The sequence below is a fragment of the Mytilus californianus genome, unplaced genomic scaffold (genome assembly GCF_021869535.1).
Source record: "Mytilus californianus isolate M0D057914Y unplaced genomic scaffold, xbMytCali1.0.p SCAF_29, whole genome shotgun sequence".
NCBI lineage: Eukaryota > Metazoa > Mollusca > Bivalvia > Mytilida > Mytilidae > Mytilus > Mytilus californianus.
The window spans coordinates 1,405,472-1,425,436 of record NW_026262678.1 but is presented as its reverse complement, the minus strand read 5'-3'; the positions used below and the strand labels follow the sequence as shown (position 1 = coordinate 1,425,436).

Genomic DNA, 19,965 nt, shown 5'->3' with positions numbered 1-19,965 from the left:
TGGAAGGAAGAGAAGCGACACACAAAATGAGGTCTTCTCGTTTAATAGTATAGATAGATATGTTCCGGGCCATAGGAGTATTTGGACCTTACGCGTATGTCATGACCATATGTGTATATACTCATATGGTCCGGGTAATTAACGGATGCCATGATTGTTAACGTTGAAAAGGTGTCGCATAATTATAAGTTCCATAAATGAAATTTTGACGTATTCAATCATATGGTAATAAATGTTACATGATTAATCAAACAAGTGATTTTTAATTAAAAACAAGAAATAATGTGTTTATTAAAATAAAATTTCTTAAAATTTCAATTTGTTTTTAGATATTTGATGTGTTCTTGCACCTACTGATACGATCTTACAATCACATTAAGATTGTATATATTCAGTTGCAAGAAGACATGATCATTAAATTGAAAATAAGTAGAAATTAAAAGAAATTTGTTTCTGGAATGATAATTTGAACAACTAAAAAAAAGATCAATTTAAAAAAAAAAGGTACATCTCAAACGCCTGAGGTTTCACTTACGGACGAAAAAGTCGACAGCCAGGAAAAAGGCGCTTTTAATTGACGCTAGGTAAGATAAAATAACAAATACACCAAAATGCATACAATATATGTAAAAGATAAAGAAATTTAATAAGTAACTTGTGCCGTTTTTTTGTCCGGAGAATGAGCTGTGTGTTCCTGCGAAACCTAGAATTTATTAGAAAAATACCTATATGGTCTACATATTCATATGGTCCGGCCCGTTAACAACCAAACGAATATAATACTTGTATGGTCATGACCATACGCGTATGGTCCAAATACTCATATGGTCCGGAACAGATATAAGATGTAGTATGAGTGCCAATGAGCTATCAAAGGCAAGAGGGTGTGGATGGGAATACAGAATACAGAATAATGGGCAAAAAAATGGACCAAAAAAATAAAGAATAGAGAATAATGAGGTGCTATAATATAAAGAATAGAGGAAAGTGGCCTAAAAAATTAAAGAATACAGAAATGAAGGACCCCCCCCCCAAACACGATCATCGTTAATTTAAACGGTAATTTAATGTTAAGATTTTAACGATGATTAAATGTTAAACAAAATTCAACAATATCAAACAAAGAAGTCTATCCTGTTGAATCATATGCGTTTTTGTTAATCAAATTTAGAATGTACTTTTTCTAATATTTATAATTATTATTACCCCGTCCAACAAACACACAAAAAAACAAACAAACAAACATTAACAAGACAAATTCGAACTTTCATATATGTATTTGTATATCGTAAATGAATTGTACATACCTCTTTTCTTCCATTTTTCTGGATCCTTTTCATACTGATGGACACCCTCGTTGTCATTCACGTCTTTGTCGTTATGCGCATTCAGCATCATCTGCAGCAGATCTTTTGGTTTCTGAAACCATGGAGACACAAGTATTATACATTTTTTTGTTTGAATATAAAGTTCAGACTCGGAGAAAATTTTACTTATACCGGTGTCACAATTTAAAAAAAAGTGTTTTGAAGGGTAACCATAGTTTATAAGTCGAAAACTTTAAACAAAATTGACGAAAAGTTTGAGAAGTTTCACTTCCCTTTTCGCTAGCCAAACAGGAGCACATGTTGCATAGAATTCGAAAGATAATAGGAAATTCATATAATTAGGGTTTTCCTCCCTATAATGAGTTTAAGCTTTTAGATATTGGAAACTTAAGGATAAATATACATTGTATATATAAATATATAATATTTTAAATGCAAAACTTTCATATATATATCTTAACCGTTGCTGCATTGATTTCTTTGGCGTCCATGCATAATTACTAATCATTACTCATACAATATAATAAGATTTTTCCCGTTCAACTTGCAATTGTGAGGAATTCAATATGGACAGAATTAAGCTTGTTTTTTAGTTTGTTTTTGTTTGTTTTTGTTTATTTTTGTTTGTTTGTTTCTTGTTTTTTTTTAGAGAGAAACGGGGGGGGGGGGGGGGGGGCTGAGTGTTTTATTTTTTTGTCATGTGTAAGTGTAATGGTTTTTTTTAATTTTTTATAGTTTATGCTAGACTTATTTTTTTTAAAACTCCTAACCTGGTCCGTTTCTTTCCGCATACCAATAGCTGTTTTAACAACAGATTTGAAAAAGTCCATAACAGTACGGTTATTATTCGGTGATATGTTAAACCAGTTGAAGATGATGTCAACACTTGGAAAGGCCACTACAAAAGATGATTTGCTTAAGATACTATATGAAATAAATGGAAATTAAATACTAAAAATCAACGTGCGTGGAAGTCATAATAGTGCAGAAATTCCAATAGTTTCTTTTACTAAAAAAATATCCGTCTTTATTTTATCAAGGTGTTTAGATACAGTCTTTACGCTTAACCACAAGTCCTACGGCATTGGCTTGTATAGTTGCATTCAGGCTTGTAAAATTCTTCTCTGCAAGCCAACAGAATCCAACTAAAATTTTCAAAAAACTGAGCTTCGAGCTTGTGGACTCAAAGGTTTATCACGAAGGCTGTAGATACTAAGTTATTATTAGCACATAGTCTCAAAAGGTTAAAACTAGTATCAGAAACTGCCCTCAACATTGCTTCTCAACGTGCACATTGTTTGTTCTTAAATAAACAACATGACGGGTTCCATTGGTGGAACAGGATCTGCATACCCTTCCACAGCACCTGCGATTACCCGCGGTTTTCGTATTGCTCAGTCTTCAGTTTTCAATGTTGTGTTTTGTGTACTGTTGTTTGTCATTTCGTCGTTTTTCGTTTTTTTTTGCCATGGCATTGTCAGTTTGTTTTCGAAATATGAGTTTTGATATCCCTTTGGTATCTTTGCCACTCCTTTTAATACATTTGATTTTGCATCTTGACACAAAACAATTTTACAGTCGTACAATTGGCAAATACAATGTTATAATACATTGTGTTTTAAAAATACCATTGATAATGTTTAATCTGATCTCAACTTTATATAGCAACTATTTGTATGTATCCGTTAAGTTTCGCTACATGTTCTAACAGTAAGATAAATATTTTTTCGACAGGTACCCGAACTGTTGTACGACATCCGGGTACTCGGCCAAGTGAGAGCAACTTAAAGAAGTAAAATCAAACTAATAAAATCGGTACAATTTGGAGTTGAAATTAACAACTTTATGTTTTCTATACACCAATCCCCCCCGGAGTCAATAGTCGGTTATATGAAAAAAGTCTATAGTCGCTGAATAGCTGTCTCGTTAGTATATAATACCGTTTTCTAGTACATTCATAGTTAAAGAAAAGGCTTACTTATCAAGATAATCAACCTTGAAAATTTAAAATCGAACAGCATTTTTGCATATTTGGTAAATTTGTTCTCTGGATTTTTCTGTGAATCTACGTCAAGACCAAACCCAGCTGAGGCTATGATATCCATAGTATACGCTCCAAAAACCCTGAAAAGTGAAAACGAGGCTCCGTTAAACTAACTTTCTTTTTAGGCTAACCAATTATTTTGCTTAGTTAAAACCTCGATCGACCAATACTCTTGCTATTTAAAAAGAATTAGTTGATAAAGTTAGTTACAGGATCAGTTACTGCTTAAGTTTTACGGACGCTATCATGAATTGATTGATCGTTATTGAATGGCTGTGTAATAGATGACAACGGATATGTCAAAATTGTCGAAGCCACATTTCAATCCTGTTTTCAATGGTTGTCACATCACGACAAATTTAATTATTTGAAGCGGGATATTCTTCTAAACCTCCCGGAGCACCAGGGATCACTGGTGTTATTTCTGTGAAGTTAAGGTATAGGGTCTGGGTGGGGGTCCTTCAATTCTGTATTCTTCAATGTTTTAAGCCATTTTAGATTTTTTGCCATTTTGTTCTCTCTTCTTAATATTTAAGCACCCAATTATTTTCTATTTCTTTGTATTTCTAGTCTGTTTTTCTCTATTTTTTCCCCCTTTATTTTGCACTTTTTGCTTATTATAGTGTAAACTCCTCCCAGTCCCTCATAGTAGTATAACAGAAGTTGTTGTAATGATGGAAGTTGTATTAGTAGTTGTAGCAACATAAACTATTGTATTTTTTCATAGCAACATTTGGCAACTGTTGTGCTGTTTTACCTTTTGAAAAAATAATACATTCCTTACTGTTTGAATTCTATTGGTTCTCCGGCCTTTGCTTTCGGTTTCAGGTTTTCCAGTAATGATTCATATGAACGTTTAAAGATAGAGTTCAGCTGAAAATATAATGTTTTATTCTTGATAACTTATAATCATGAAAGTCATGTTAAACACCGAACCGAGGATTTGCTTTGGTGAGGAAAAGATGGTTATAACCCCAGTTAGGCCCTACCTCGAATTTGCTAAGACATATTGGAAATTATAGTAGCATAGTCATAATGCATTCCTGCTCGGAGATAACTATAGTGCTGAGAGGGTGTCTGCTTGGCTGCAATGCACGTTAACATTTGTGGTATGGACACATATTTATAGTTACACAGTCATAATGTATTCCTGCTCAGAGGTTACTATTGTACTGAGAGGTTGTCTGTTTGGCTGCAATGGACGTGAACATACGTGATATGGACAAATGTTTATATTTACACACAGTCACAATGTTTTCCAGCTCGGAAGTAACTATTGTGCTGATAGGGTGTCTGTTTGGCTGCAATGAACGTGCACATACGGGATATGGAGAAATGTTATTAGTTACATAGTATGCTAGTGACAAAATACGATATATATGGGGTCAGTAAATTTCATATGGAACACTATGTAACGAATTTATCTTACCAACTATCTTAACATGTGGTATTTAGACTAGGGGCATACAAAAGTGATCAACTCTTCAATATCGTTAGTATTAAGAACCTACTTCCATTGGTCTCCACAAAAACAAATGCCAAAAATAACAACTTGTTAGCTTAAAATGTGTTTTATTAATTTATTTCAATCGTTCATCATCCTGATTGCATTGTCTGTTGAAACCTAAAAAGATTGTTCAACATCGTGTTGTTTTATAAAGGGACGTTACACCACTACTAATGGTGTATTGAAATAAGCCCCGACTCCCTACTAACCTAATATGGAATATACACGGTCTCCACGCGGTTGCTTTTAACCAATCATATTCCTAGAAATGTATAGGAGGTAAGATAATTATAGTTACACAGTCATAATCTATTCCTGCTCGGAGCTAACTAGTGTGGTGAGAGTGTGTCAATGGCTGTAATGGACGTGAACATACGTGGTATGGACAAATGTTTATAGTTACACGGTCATAATGTATTCCTGCTCGGAAGTAACTATTGTGCTGAGAGTGTTTAGCTGCAATGGACGTTAACATACGTGTTATGGACAAATGTTTATAGTTACATAGTAATATCATGGCTGAAATGGACCTGAACATACGTGATATGTACAGATGATTACAATATAAACACGTAGTTCATCGGCTAAAAAACAACAAGCAATTATAGAAACAACAATAAAGCATCCAGATTGTACATACCGCTCTCATCTTGCCAGAGGAAAACGTAGGAAGTAATGTATTTCTAATAAACCTCCAATGATCGTCTCGTAGATTTATCAATGAGTGTTTCAGTTCATTTCTGGACGCAAGAACATTCTGTAATAAGATATTTTTACGAGGAATTATGAAAAAGGTTCTGAATGGGGGTCCAGCATTTCTATATTCTTTAAATTTTTCTGCCATTTTTCTCTCTTCTTTTAACTTTTTGTTCCCATTATTCTCTTTTCATTATATTTTAACACCTCATTATTCTCTATTCTTTTGTTATGGTCCATTTTCTCTATTCTTAATATATTTTGCCCATTATTCTCTATTCTGTTAACCCCCATCCACACCCTCATAAAAGAGCAAGCAAAGTACAAAAATAACTTCAGTCCACAAAACGCTATTGTAATAAAGAAACCTTTTAAAAGGTAATGCAACTAAGAATCGTGGACTGACACTCAGGTGCTTTGGTAGGTAAAGAAATATCTACTCCATCGGATGTTAAAAGGAAAACTTCCAACCTTACATGTAACTAAATATTTACACGTTCATGTAACTAGCGTACCCGAATAATTAAAAGAAAGTATTGAATAAAATTGAGAATGGAAATAGGGAATATGTCAAAGAGACAACAACCCGACCTAAGAGCAGATAACAGCCGAAGGCCACCAATTGGTCTTCAACGCAGCGAGAAATCCCGCATCCGGAGGTGCGCCTCAGCTGGCCCCTAAATAAAAATGTGTACTTGTTCAGTGAAAATGGACGTCATACTTAACTCCAAAACATATAAATGAACTAAAATTAAAAAAAAACATACACGACTAACAAAGGCCACAAAGACAGAGGCTCCTGACTTGGGACAGGCGCAAAAATGCGGCGGGTTAAACATGTTTTGAGAGATCACAACCCTCCCCCTTTACCTCTAGTCAATGTAGAATAAAAAAAACACACAACAATACGCAGTTAAACTCAGTTTAAAAGAAGTATTTCATGATACATGTAAGATGTATATAATATAAGGGAATGCGTATGTGAATCAATAAAGGTGTAACTATCGCGTTTAAATTTTAATGGTATTGTTTAGCAATTTATTTCAAAGAGCACTTAATATAAAATGTATGTTGGATACATGTTATGGTAGCTGTCCTGTTATATTTGGTATTTATACTGACAAGTTTCTACTGTTCGATAGTTATAACAACATAATTTTATGCACCAATTAAGGCAGATGTTGGTTCTATCTCTCAGTGAAGAACGAAGACGGAAGAGAACAATCTGTGTCTAGCGACATACATTTTTTAGATATACTGATGAGTTTATATTGTTCGACAGTTATAATGAAATATGCACCAATCAAATCGTATTGTATGATTTCAGTTCAATATCTCTGTAAGAACGACGATAGAAGAGACCAATCTTTTTAAATTGATCTTTAGTAAGATGATTGACTTCAAATAGTATTTTCAAACGCGCTGTAAATTAACAAACTACATTCATTCATACTTACACGTCTGTTAGGGCAATTAGAGAAATCTTTAACCATAACTTCCTTTATTGTTTCTGGGTCAGAGATCACTAACGTTGGCACCAGGCCTTGATATATCCTAAATAAATAGAAAATAACTGTATAGTGTCTTTAAATATCATCTGTATTTGTACGAGGCTAAGAAACAGGTGTAATGCGAGCTTAAGCGAGCTATTACTCCTGTTTCGAGCCGAGTACAAATACAGCTGATATTTAAAGACACTATAACGTTATTGTCTTTATCCTGCAAAGAATTTTGTACATTTTTTTCCATCCCAATCGTTTCAATTTGTTTTTGAAAGAAATCGACATGACTTAAACGCGGACCGCGATGAGGACCCAAAATTGACCTGTAACGTAAACATTAATTTGACATAACCGTTCGCTCGCAACAAAAGCAGGACGCCAGGAGACTGTATCCGTCTGGTATACAGTACGTTAGCGTAATCTGTACACCTGTATTAGTATAGTAGAGAGGTCGATTGCAGGATAAAAAAAAACAATATCAGTACAAATCAAACAAGCACGTAATGTTTGACACATGCGGTAAGAACTTCTGTAAAGACAACACTAATCATTTTTCTTTCAATGCATAATCGATTTCTATCTAAGCATTAAAGTAAGATATCTGCATTATTTTAAACAAGAAAACCATAAACCCTATCGAGTAGCTCTCTCTTAGGCCACATTGTGTGATAGCCTTAAATATTATGAATCAGTGGCATATAGAGTGCTATAAAGATTATTAACACATGACATGGGTAAAATCACTTTGTTCTAACTGTGCTATACTCTGGATAATGCACGGCAAAGATGTGCATAAACTACCTCAGATATACTGCACAGTTCAAATGTACTCTTACCTTTAGGGGCGGACCCTGGATTTTGAAAGGGGTGTAATTCCTTAAAATTCAAAAGATATCACCGAGTGTAGCGAGACTAAAACATTTTTTGACAATTTTATGCTTAAACATAATGTTTTCCAATCAAAGGGTGGGACATAAAATATTTTATAATATTTTGTGTACAATGTAAATCTGAAATCAATGTTTCACATTCAAACCAGATAATAATTATTTTTTTGTAATTTCTGCCAAAAAAGAAATGTATTTTAGAATATCCAAATAAATAAAATCTGATTTGGATTAGTTTCGTGCTCAATGGAATTTATTACGACTATTTAGATATGTATGCCTTTTAAGTGACTATTTTGGGATCGAATTTAATGAGGATCATATTTAAGTTTGTATCAAAACAGCGGTTGGGGTGGGGGGGTGGGGGGGGGGGGGGGGATAAGCTGCAGATCAATCAGATTTTGTTTAGGTGCGACATGTCTTCAAAAATTAACACAGTAGAAAAAAAAATTGGAGGGGGGGGGGGGGGGGGGGGGAAGTTAAAGATTGATAGGTGAACATTTATTTTCTGTTTACTTAATATTTTTTAATTTAGGTACATCTCCACGTGGGAAGGTCGACTATTTATATGTATTACATATGGAGAGTAGACCTTCCCATGGATAGAAACAAGTGCCTTTGTACATCTCTCATCGGTCCATCTTCCTCTAAGCATATTATTGAAGTAAAGAAAGACAATTAATCTATACACAATAACCATTTTAGTTATGATTTTTCATACCCCGATTTAAAAGTAACCAAACGGAACTAAAGTTGTACTATTAAATCGCCATTCTCCAAATAATGTAAAAAAAAATTTTACAATTTAGGAAGAAGCCTAAATATGAAAAAAGTTAATAATCTAATACTTACCAAATTTTAACTACATAAAAAGCGTATTTCCCCCCCTTTCTTTATCCTACAAGAAACTTTCCTAGGAGCCGTGGATTGCGGAATATCGTCCGCATATTTCCAAAATGTTCACGTAAATTGATGGCATATAGTTATTGGCCAATCAAATCGGTATACATCATTTAATCTGCACGGTCGGGATGACCCTTTAACCCGAATTCCTACGTCGTTCGGGTTAATTAGAGTTAGCCGGGCCGTGCAGATTAAATGATATATACCGACTTGCTTGGTCAATAACTATAATTAGTTAATTTTAATTTAAACGAAGAAAAATAACGTGCATAAATTATCAGTGAGATATAAGATGAAATTAACTTATCCAAAATATCTGCCGTTTTTCTTCACTAGGTCCTGATCTGTTTGATTTAACTAACCCAAAACATCTACCGTACTTCTTCACTAGGTCAAGGTCTGTTTAATTTAACTTACCCAAAATATCTGCCGTTTTTCTTCACTTGGTCCAGGTCTGTTTGATTAGTCTTACCCAAAACATCTGCCGTACTTCTTCACTAGGTCCAGGTCTGTTTGATTTAACTTACCAAAAACATCTGCCGTACTTCTTCACTAGGTCAAGGTCTGTTTGATTTAACTTACCCAAAACACCTGCCGTACTTCTTCACTAGGTCCAGGTCTGTTTGATTCAACTTAACCAAAACATCTGCCGTACTGCTTCACTAGGTCCAGGTCTGTTTGATTTAACTTACCCAAAACATTTGCCGTACTTCTTCACTAGGTCTTGGTCTGTTTGATTTAACTTACCCAAAGTATCTGCCATTTACTTCACTAGGTCCAGGTCTGTTTGACTAGTCTTACTCAAAACATCTGCCATACTTCTTCACTAGGTCCGGGTCTGTTTGATTTCACTTACCCAAAACATCTTCCGTACTTCTTCACTAGGTCCGGGTCTGTTTGATTTAACTTACCCAAAACATCTTCCGTACTTCTTCACAAGGTCCGGGTCTGTTTGATTTAACTTACCCAAAACATCATCCGTACTTCTTCATTTGGTCCGGTCTGTTTGATTTAATTTACCCAAAACATCTGCAATACTTCTTCACTAGGTCCAGGTCTGTGTGATTAGTCTTTTCCAAAACATCTGCCGTACTTCTGCACTAGGTCCAGGTCTGCTTGCTTTAACTTACCCAAAACATCTGCCGTACTGCTTCACTAGGTCCGGGTCTGTTTGCTTTAACTTACCCAAAACATCTGCCGTACTTCTTCACTAGGTCCAGGTCTGTTTGATTTAACTTACCCAAAACATCTGCCGTACTTCTCCACTAGATCTGGGTATTTTAAATTTAACTTGCCCAAAACATCTTCCGTACTTTTCACTAGGTCCGGGTCTGTTTGATTTAACTTACCCAAAACATCATCCGTACTTATTCACTAGGTCCGGTCTGTTCGATTTAACTTACCCAAAACATCTGCAATACTTCTTCACTAGGTCCAGGTCTGTTTGATTAGTCTTACCAAAAACATCTGCCGTACTTCTTCACTAGGTCCGGGTCTGTTTGAGTTAACTTACCAAAAACATCTGCCGTTTTTCTTCACTAGGTCAAGGTCTGTTTGATTTAACTTACCCAAACATCTGCCGTACTTCTTCACTAGGTCAAGGTCTGTTTGATTTAACTTAACAAAAACATTTGCCGTATTTCTTCACTAGGTCCTGGTATGTTTGATTGAACTTACCCAAAACATTTGCCGTACTTCTTCACTAGGTCCGGGTCTGTTTGAGTTAACTTACCAAAAACATCTGCCGTTTTTCTTCACTAGGTCCAGGTCTGTTTGATATAACCTACCCAAAACATATGCCGTACTTCTTCACTAGGTCCGGGTCTGTTTGAGTTAACTTACCAAAAACAGCTGCCGTTCTTCTTCGCTAGGTACTGGTCTGTTTGATTTAACTTACCCATAACATCTTCCGTACTTCTTCACTAGGTCCAGGTCTGCTTGATTTAACTTACCCAAAACATCTGCCGTACTTCTTCACCAAGGCATGGTCTGTTTGATTTAACTTACCTAAAACATCTGCCGTACTTCTTCACCAAAGCCTGGTCTGTTTGATTTAACTTACCTAAAACATCTGCCGTACTTCTTCACCAAAGCCTGGTCTGTTTGATTTAACTTACCCAAAACATCTTCCGTACTTCTTCACCAAGGCCTGGTCTGTTTGATTTAACTTACCTAAAACATCTGCCGTACTTCTTCACCAAAGCCTGGTCTGTTTGATTTAACTTACCTAAAACATCTGCCGTACTTCTTCACCAAAGCCTGGTCTGTTTGCTTTAACTTACCCAAAACATCTGCCGTACTTCTTCACTAGGTCCTGGTCTGTTTGATTTAACTTACCCAAAACATTTGCCGTACTTCTTCACTAGGTCCTGATCTGTTTGATTTAACTTACCCAAAACATTTGCCGTACTGCTTCACTAGGTCCAGGTCTGTTTGATTTAACTTACCCAAAACATCTGCCATACTGCTTCACTAGGTCCTGGTATGTTTAATTGAACTTACCCAAAACATTTGCCGTACTTCTTCACTAGGTCCTGGTCTGTTTGATTTAACTTACCCAAAACATCTGCCGTACTTCTTCACTAGGTCCAGATCAGTTTGTATCATTCCCTAAAAAATAATTAATAATTTCGAATGTAACACGTCTTTTGATTGATTGAAAGATTTATGTCTATCAGCTCATATACGTAATTTTGTCATGTGAACGTGACGTAATCAATGTTTTTCATGATTTACTCCTTAAAAATGGAATTTAGAATTATAACATAAGGAATGTCTGACTGTAATTTTTTTTTCTGTCTACGTATAAGAAGAAATAACATCAAAAATGTGGTACACTACGCGGGTTATTCAGTGTGCATCACATTTTTGATGTTATTCTTCATAGAGAGAAAAAATATAACAGTCACTCCTTAATTAGTTCAAACAAATATTAGGTATGAGATTATAAGACGGAAGAGATAAAAAGAAAATAATAATGAATCAAAATAATATTTAACAGAAAATGTTGCCTATAACAGTTACCAGTAAATGCCCAAATATTCCAATCTAATAAAATCTCTTATCAAATTAATTAAAGCTTTAAAAAACCTTTTTCGTGAGTACGTGTAAATTATTTGAACACATGTCACCCTGTATACGTATACTCTCTAAGACAATTAAGATAAGTAAAATACAGACAGAGATGGAATGGGATTCCCCTTAAAGACTCAGGACAGATAAGAACCAGACATCATTGTCACAATTAAGGTAGTCTTAATTATCCAGCCGCTTTATTTTTCAAAGTATAGCTATATTTATATATGCATCTGGGTTATCGAGACTACAATTAAGGCAACTCGCCTTTTCAGAATCTAATGCATTTTGGGTAATATTCTCCAAAGCGTATATACAAACGCTGTAATTGGTTTTCAACGTCCAAAACAATTGAAATTCAACCATGCAACGACATGACGTTGCTTTCATTTTGGAGTACGACCAATGAGATTACCCTATGATAGTCCTCCAGATTCTGAAACGGCGAAATTCATGCAGAGGTTTAATCATAATTCTAGAAACGTTATCAAGTCGATTAATCAATGTTTGTTATACGTCCAGTGGCAAATATTTCAAGGTTTTTTTTTTTTTTTTATTTGGGTTTTTTTTAAAGAACGATATGGCTAAGTTGTCTTACTTTAGCTCTATACAATGGAGTTATTCCGACAAACGGTTTCGATTTTGGACCTGGAACTCCTGCTCGACTCCATACTGTATGCTTAGATCTGAAATGGCTGAAATAAAAAATGCATTCTAGGTAATATTCTAAAAATAGTTGAATAATTTTCTTTAAAAAAATTACATTGTGAACGTTATTCTTTTAAACCGTACAATTAATACAAAGGCGTCTGCACTTTTCTTTGTAGAATCTTTCACCAACATATTAATTTTTGTTCTTGCGTGTTTTTATTCAATTCAATTCAAATATTTATTGTCATATAAACTCTAAACATATATAAATTTGTTTGTGCCAATGAGGGGCCTGATGGGTTATTTTCGTTCTTCGTGATCGGCGCATTTTCGCCATCGTGATCCGTTTTTTTACAGATTTTTTTTTTTTTATATTTTCGTGATCCGTGATCATGGAAATTTATTTTCTAGGACAACATATCTCATAAAACATACACAAGTAAAAACAAAACCATAAGACAACATATCTCATAAAACATACACAAGTAAAAACAAAACCATAGGACAACATATCTCATAAAACATACACAAGTAAAAACAAAACCATAGGACAACATATCTCATAAAACATACACAAGTAAAAAACAAAACCATAGGACAACATATCTCATACAACATACACAAGTAAAAACAAAACCATAGGACAACATATCTCATAAAACATACACAAGTAAAAACAAAACCATAGGACAACATATCTCATAAAACATACACAAGTAAAAACAAAACCATAGGACAACATATCTCATAAAACATACACAAGTAAAAAACTAAACCATAGGACAACATATCTCATACAACATACACAAGTAAAAAACAAAACCATAGGACAACATATCTCATAAATCATACACAAGTAAAAAACAAAACCATAGGACAACATATCTCATACAACATACACAAGTAAAAAACAAAACCATAGGACAACATATCGCATAAAACATACACAAGTAAAAAACAAAACCATAGGACAACATATCTCATAAAACATACACAAGTAAAAAACAAAACCATAGGACAACATATCTCATAAATCATACACAAGTAAAAAACAAAACCATAGGACAACATATCTCATAAAACATACACAAGTAAAAAACAAAACCATAGGACAACATATCTCATAAAACATACACAAGTAAAAACAAAACCATATGACAACATATCTCATAAATCATACACAAGTAAAAAAGCAAAACAATCTATTTATATATATTTGTATAAATAAATCAAGAGTCCCCTGTCCTCAGTTCTAATGCCCCTAATCTTTCTACTTCTTTTTAGGTTGATGGGCAAAGAAGATATTTAATTTTCTCATATCTTCCCAGGACATAAAATCTGGCATGTGTTGAACTTTATTTCCAAAAAAGTAGAATCTTTCACCAACATATTAATTTTTGTTCTTGCGTGTTTTTATTCAATTCAATTCAAATATTTATTGTCATATAAACTCTAAACATATATAAATTTGTTTGTGCCAATGAGGGGCCTGATGGGTTATTTTCGTTCTTCGTGATCGGCGCATTTTCGCCATCGTGATCCGTTTTTTTACAGATTTTTTTTTTTTTATATTTTCGTGATCCGTGATCATGGAAATTTATTTTCTAGGACAACATATCTCATAAAACATACACAAGTAAAAACAAAACCATAAGACAACATATCTCATAAAACATACACAAGTAAAAACAAAACCATAGGACAACATATCTCATAAAACATACACAAGTAAAAACAAAACCATAGGACAACATATCTCATAAAACATACACAAGTAAAAAACAAAACCATAGGACAACATATCTCATACAACATACACAAGTAAAAACAAAACCATAGGACAACATATCTCATAAAACATACACAAGTAAAAACAAAACCATAGGACAACATATCTCATAAAACATACACAAGTAAAAACAAAACCATAGGACAACATATCTCATAAAACATACACAAGTAAAAAACTAAACCATAGGACAACATATCTCATACAACATACACAAGTAAAAAACAAAACCATAGGACAACATATCTCATAAATCATACACAAGTAAAAAACAAAACCATAGGACAACATATCTCATACAACATACACAAGTAAAAAACAAAACCATAGGACAACATATCGCATAAAACATACACAAGTAAAAAACAAAACCATAGGACAACATATCTCATAAAACATACACAAGTAAAAAACAAAACCATAGGACAACATATCTCATAAATCATACACAAGTAAAAAACAAAACCATAGGACAACATATCTCATAAAACATACACAAGTAAAAAACAAAACCATAGGACAACATATCTCATAAAACATACACAAGTAAAAACAAAACCATATGACAACATATCTCATAAATCATACACAAGTAAAAAAGCAAAACAATCTATTTATATATATTTGTATAAATAAATCAAGAGTCCCCTGTCCTCAGTTCTAATGCCCCTAATCTTTCTACTTCTTTTTAGGTTGATGGGCAAAGAAGATATTTAATTTTCTCATATCTTCCCAGGACATAAAATCTGGCATGTGTTGAACTTTATTTCCAAAAAAGTTATCTCTTAGTTTAGAATTTTTTTTACAGTATAAAATAAAATGAACTTCATCCTCCAATGTATTACAGGATGGGCATAGTGTTTTTTTCTCTAGGTATTTTCAAATGTCTTACTTTTTCAATAGAATGTGTAGACAATGAGAAAAATCGCACACTTTCGGGTTATTTAATGGGCTTCGAATATAAAAATAAGGAGACGTGGTATAATTGCAAAAAAGACACCTATCCACCAGACACCAACGGTCGTCGCTGTTTACAGCTTTTTTGGTCAGTTTACGGCCTCCAACAGTTATCAAAACTAATACCGAATGATAAGCTATAAGTGATTCTGTGTTACCATTCAAACTAGAGAATCAATAGTGTTATATAGATATATTAAGAAGATGTGGTATGAGTGCCAATGAGACAACTCTTCATCCAAGTCACAATTTGTAAAAGTAAATCATTATAGGTCAAAGTACAGGCTTCAACACGGAGCCTTGGCTCACGCCGAACAGCAAAGAAAATAAACAAAAAACTTATATGACAGAAAGCGACCCATTAAACCACTGAGTTAAAAAATCCAGATGTGGAACAGGCACATCAATAATATGGTGCCCTTACACATGTTTATAAGCATCAAAAATCCTGCAAACATTGGATACTGGTGTACATGTAACAGCAGAACATAAAAATCAGTAAGATAAGTTGGAAAGGGCTCTGCTACCTAGATAGACACACATCTAAAAAAAAACTATCCAAAAAGACAAACGACATGAAGTTTAGATCTAAGGTTAAAGCATTGCATGGCGCTCATACATTGATTGAGTAACGCACACATTTAAGGCTTATTTTTGACGAGCATCTTAAACAATACTTCAAAAAAAAACAAATATTGCAAATTTGGGCGACAGGATAAGAGAATGGAAAAATTTAGACTACCAATCAGAAAGGAAGGAATATTTGGTAGAGATTGAAACATAATAATGGAGCAGGTCTCATTTAGAAAATAACCCTCATAGATACCAGGATTAACATTTTGTACGCCAGACGCGTGTTTCGTCCACAAAAGATTCATCAGTGACGCTCGAATCAAAGAATTTAAAAATGACCAAATAAAGTACGAAGTGGAAGAACACTGATGACCCAAAATTCTTAAAAGTTTTGCCATAGACATCTACATGTAAGGTTACCTAGTCATGGGGCAGAAAATTCTTAGTATTTTGAAAATTTCAAAGTTTAAGGATTCACTGAAGACATATCTCGCGTCGTTTATAATAGTCATCATTAATGGATGCGTATATGATAATTTCATTTTTGTTTTATCAAACTTAGATGAATGCACAAAAAACAATTGATACATGTTGAAGATTTGTCTATTGAAATATACTGTACAGCTTCAAACTTTTCACTTTCAATGTTGTTACGATTCGGATTTATCGTGAGTCGCTTACTCGTTAATGTTATAATTATAACAAAATCACATATTAGGGGGCGACACGTTTTTGGATGTGGTATAAAGAGGGTAAAAATTAGGGATGACGGATATAGGGGTGAACAAAGGGGATGTGGGATATAAGAGACAAATAAAAGTGAGACCTGGGGAAAAGAGGGAAACAAAATTGGAAGTGAAAAGTGAAAGTGGAAAAGCTTGGATGTGCCGCGTGAAATGTTGGTAGTCACATTCGCAAATCAGTAGATGCCATGTATGGAGGCAAAGATAAATTTGGACCCGTCAAATATAACTTATGAATACATGCAAAAGCCTTTAAGATTGGAACACCGTAACCATTTTTTTTCTGATTGTACATGTAGCATCGTGTCAATTTCTAGACCACGGTTGAAATTGACTTCGTTGACGATGTATAGATACGTTAAAATTGTGTAAGATCAGATAGTTTAGATATTCGCCTAATTTATATTCTTGCAACTGTTTCATTCGAGGTGTCCGGAAATTGGATTTAACTTAAAAAAAATTATACATAATGTGTCTCTGTGTACCCTTATGTGTCAAGGTTAAATTCTATAAAAATAAATGAAAAAATTCAAATTTAACTTACAAGAATATATTAATAATTGTAAGACAAAGAAAAATCACAGCCAAAATCCATCCGTTTATGTCTATCAGTCCTAAAATATCCATTTTGTATGATCGATATGAACACTGTTGATAAAAATTAAAATAGTTTTGATGTCAAGGTATGCAAATAACCTTATTTGACAAAGATAAGTTTTCGTTTATATTTATATACGTATTTTATCGTCCTTTACAAGGTGAAAACTATGTGTACATAACGATTTCATCAGTTGTGCTAACGACATTTCATCAACAAGGTCCTTAAAAAGGACGACTGTTATATATATGCACTACGCTCTTTCTCGATTAAATTTACATTGCAAAATCACCTCTGACGATTTGTGAGGATGTGGACTTGGGGTCCTTTATGTCTTAATTCTTAAATATCCAGACCATTTTCTCTATTTTTTATTTCTTTTGCCCATTATTCTCTATTCGTTTTTTGTCCATTTTTCTTTGTTCTTCATATTATTCTCTATTCTGAATACCCCTAAGATATGCGCGTTACTCTATCCTCCTAAAAGGATAAATAATAAGGACCTCCATCCAAACTCTCATTTATACAAGAATTACGAGACATGAAAATTCATAGTCATTTACTACAAATGAATTCAAAAGCCATTATCATGTATAATTGATCATTCATAAAAAAACATGTATATATCAATTCAAAAGAAATTCCAGTCTTCTTTTTTGACAGTATTTTATATATTAAAGGAAAAGATTATGTGAGCAATATGCAATGAATTAGCAACCAATTAACATATACTAGTAACTAGAAATATATCTAGAGGTCATACATGGGTGCGTCTAAACACTGCTAAGGACTCCTTAGTGCACTAAGGACTTATAGTATGCCACTAAGGACTAGAAGGGGTGCTGTTACATGTATTTAATGTTTTCATATTATGATAGAGATTGATATTTAATGCATAAATTCAAATTCTTATAGAAAAAGAATCACAAATAAATGAGTAAATGGACAATGTTTAGACACGTGCCGGTTTTTCTTTGATGTAGCCGAAAATCAGTGAACCGTTAGAAACGTGTCAAATTACATAATTGATTACACTATTATCTTTAAAAATATGAAAAATTCATTATTTTCATAAGAAAATAACCAGACATTAGATATATTTACCATAAAAAGACCAAGGGCAGAAAAAGGAACCCTAGACTTACCTCAAGGAATATATTTCTGGACAAAACAAAGTATATTTACTGTTCAAATAGACGACAGACAACAGGTGATGGATAACATTGTTGCTTTTATTGTTTATTTCATTTTTCAGTGCAATATTTGATCGATTGATTGTTGGTTGCTTAACACTCAGTGGCAAATATTTCATGCATATTCAGGACGAGAAGTCGTTAAAGATAAGATTATGAAGCATTAAGTATTACAAATGTTATAATTTTCACATCATTTGGTAAAAGAACATTTTCTTAGCTATTTCAATTTGTACAAATCATCGTTTTTTGTCTGACAAAATTATATCTTTTGCTCTTAATTAACACATACGAAAATAATAACATTTCAACTTAAGTTTCGGGAATTATTCGTATATTAAGGCTTTTGATAGATATAAGAAGATGTGGTATGAGTGCCAATGAGACAACTCTCCATCCAAGTCAAAATTTACAAAAGGAAACCATTATAGGTCACAGTACGGACTTCAACACGGAGCCTTGGCTCACACCGAACAGTAAGCTATAAGGGGCCCCAAAAATTACTAGTGAAAAACCATTCAAACGGGAAAACCAACGGTCTAATCTATATTAAAAAGGGAGCATAGAATATCGAATTTAATTATAGTTGTATGTAATACAAATAAATAAGCAATTATAATATACAATCATGACAAAAGTGGGCTTTCTGGTAATTTTTCGTATATAATGACTAATGTACTAAAAACAGTTGAACATTTTTTTTCAAATATTTGTCTCCTTTATATATTTGAAAATGAAACTTCATTTGATTAAAGTTCGATTAATGATTTTTTTTAAATTCATTTACTTTTAGATAAAACAACAAAAAAATAAGTACCGTATGAAGCCTCTGAAAAACAGCTATCAAACTTGTTCTTAAACCACAAGGACTCCACGTGATTTTTTCAATTTTATATAATCGCAATTCGTATGAACTATGGAGCAAGTAGCAAGCATTATGTTTTATAGTTTTGCAGAATTTACTCATATTTTTCTACCTCGATAACTGACGCACATCAAAGTCGTGCATCTATTGCAAATAACTTTGTCGGAAGAGAAATAAAACAAAAGCAACACAATATTTGTATCTATGTAAATAAAAACAAAACATTTGAATTTACATATTTAGCACTATTCTTTACATGTTAATTACTTTAAATAATTAGAATATAGCAAAGTACTCTCGACCAATGAAATTGTAGAATTGGATGCCTCTTAATTGTGAAAAATGAATGTAAATCATGTTCTTAGTAAAGGATTATCCTATTAGTTGGGTCTATTTACAGTTCAAAACAAAGAGTTTCTATAAATGAGTTACAACTGCCCCGAAGCACATTTATCAGATTGAAAGGATTTATCACACAGTGATTGAAACTGACTAAAAGTTAAATTGTGAAACAAACAAAAATCTCAAAATAAGTTGAAGTTTACTGGTGCAGTAAAATTGGTACCGTGAATTTTATTATGAAAATTTTAATAACTTCAAATTACTATAAAATTAAACAATACCAAAGCAATGCAAAAAAAAAGAAAAAAATTC

General features: G+C 33.3%; 1 protein-coding gene and 1 long non-coding RNA gene across 2 annotated transcripts in view; both read right to left on the bottom strand.

The window, feature by feature from the left end:
* Window positions 1-7,128, bottom strand: part of LOC127732869 (cytochrome P450 3A29-like) — a 206,215-nt gene extending 199,087 nt beyond the window's left edge. The window contains exons 1-6 of the mRNA XM_052242052.1: window positions 7,033-7,128; window positions 5,520-5,636; window positions 4,157-4,245; window positions 3,307-3,452; window positions 2,099-2,226; window positions 1,308-1,419 (exon numbers count right to left, since the gene is read on the bottom strand). Of these exons, the coding sequence (XP_052098012.1) occupies window positions 1,308-1,419; window positions 2,099-2,226; window positions 3,307-3,452; window positions 4,157-4,245; window positions 5,520-5,636; window positions 7,033-7,068 (628 nt within the window). The 5' untranslated portion in view covers window positions 7,069-7,128. The remainder of the gene's footprint in view (window positions 1-1,307; window positions 1,420-2,098; window positions 2,227-3,306; window positions 3,453-4,156; window positions 4,246-5,519; window positions 5,637-7,032) is intronic.
* A 4,283-nt stretch (window positions 7,129-11,411) lies between these two features.
* Window positions 11,412-17,341, bottom strand: LOC127732879 (uncharacterized). Its single transcript, XR_007996468.1, has 3 exons — window positions 17,200-17,341; window positions 12,541-12,637; window positions 11,412-11,477 (listed from the first exon to the last, which is right to left on the bottom strand). It is a non-coding gene; the product is annotated as an uncharacterized LOC127732879 (long non-coding RNA).
* Between the last annotated feature and the right edge of the window lie 2,624 nt (window positions 17,342-19,965).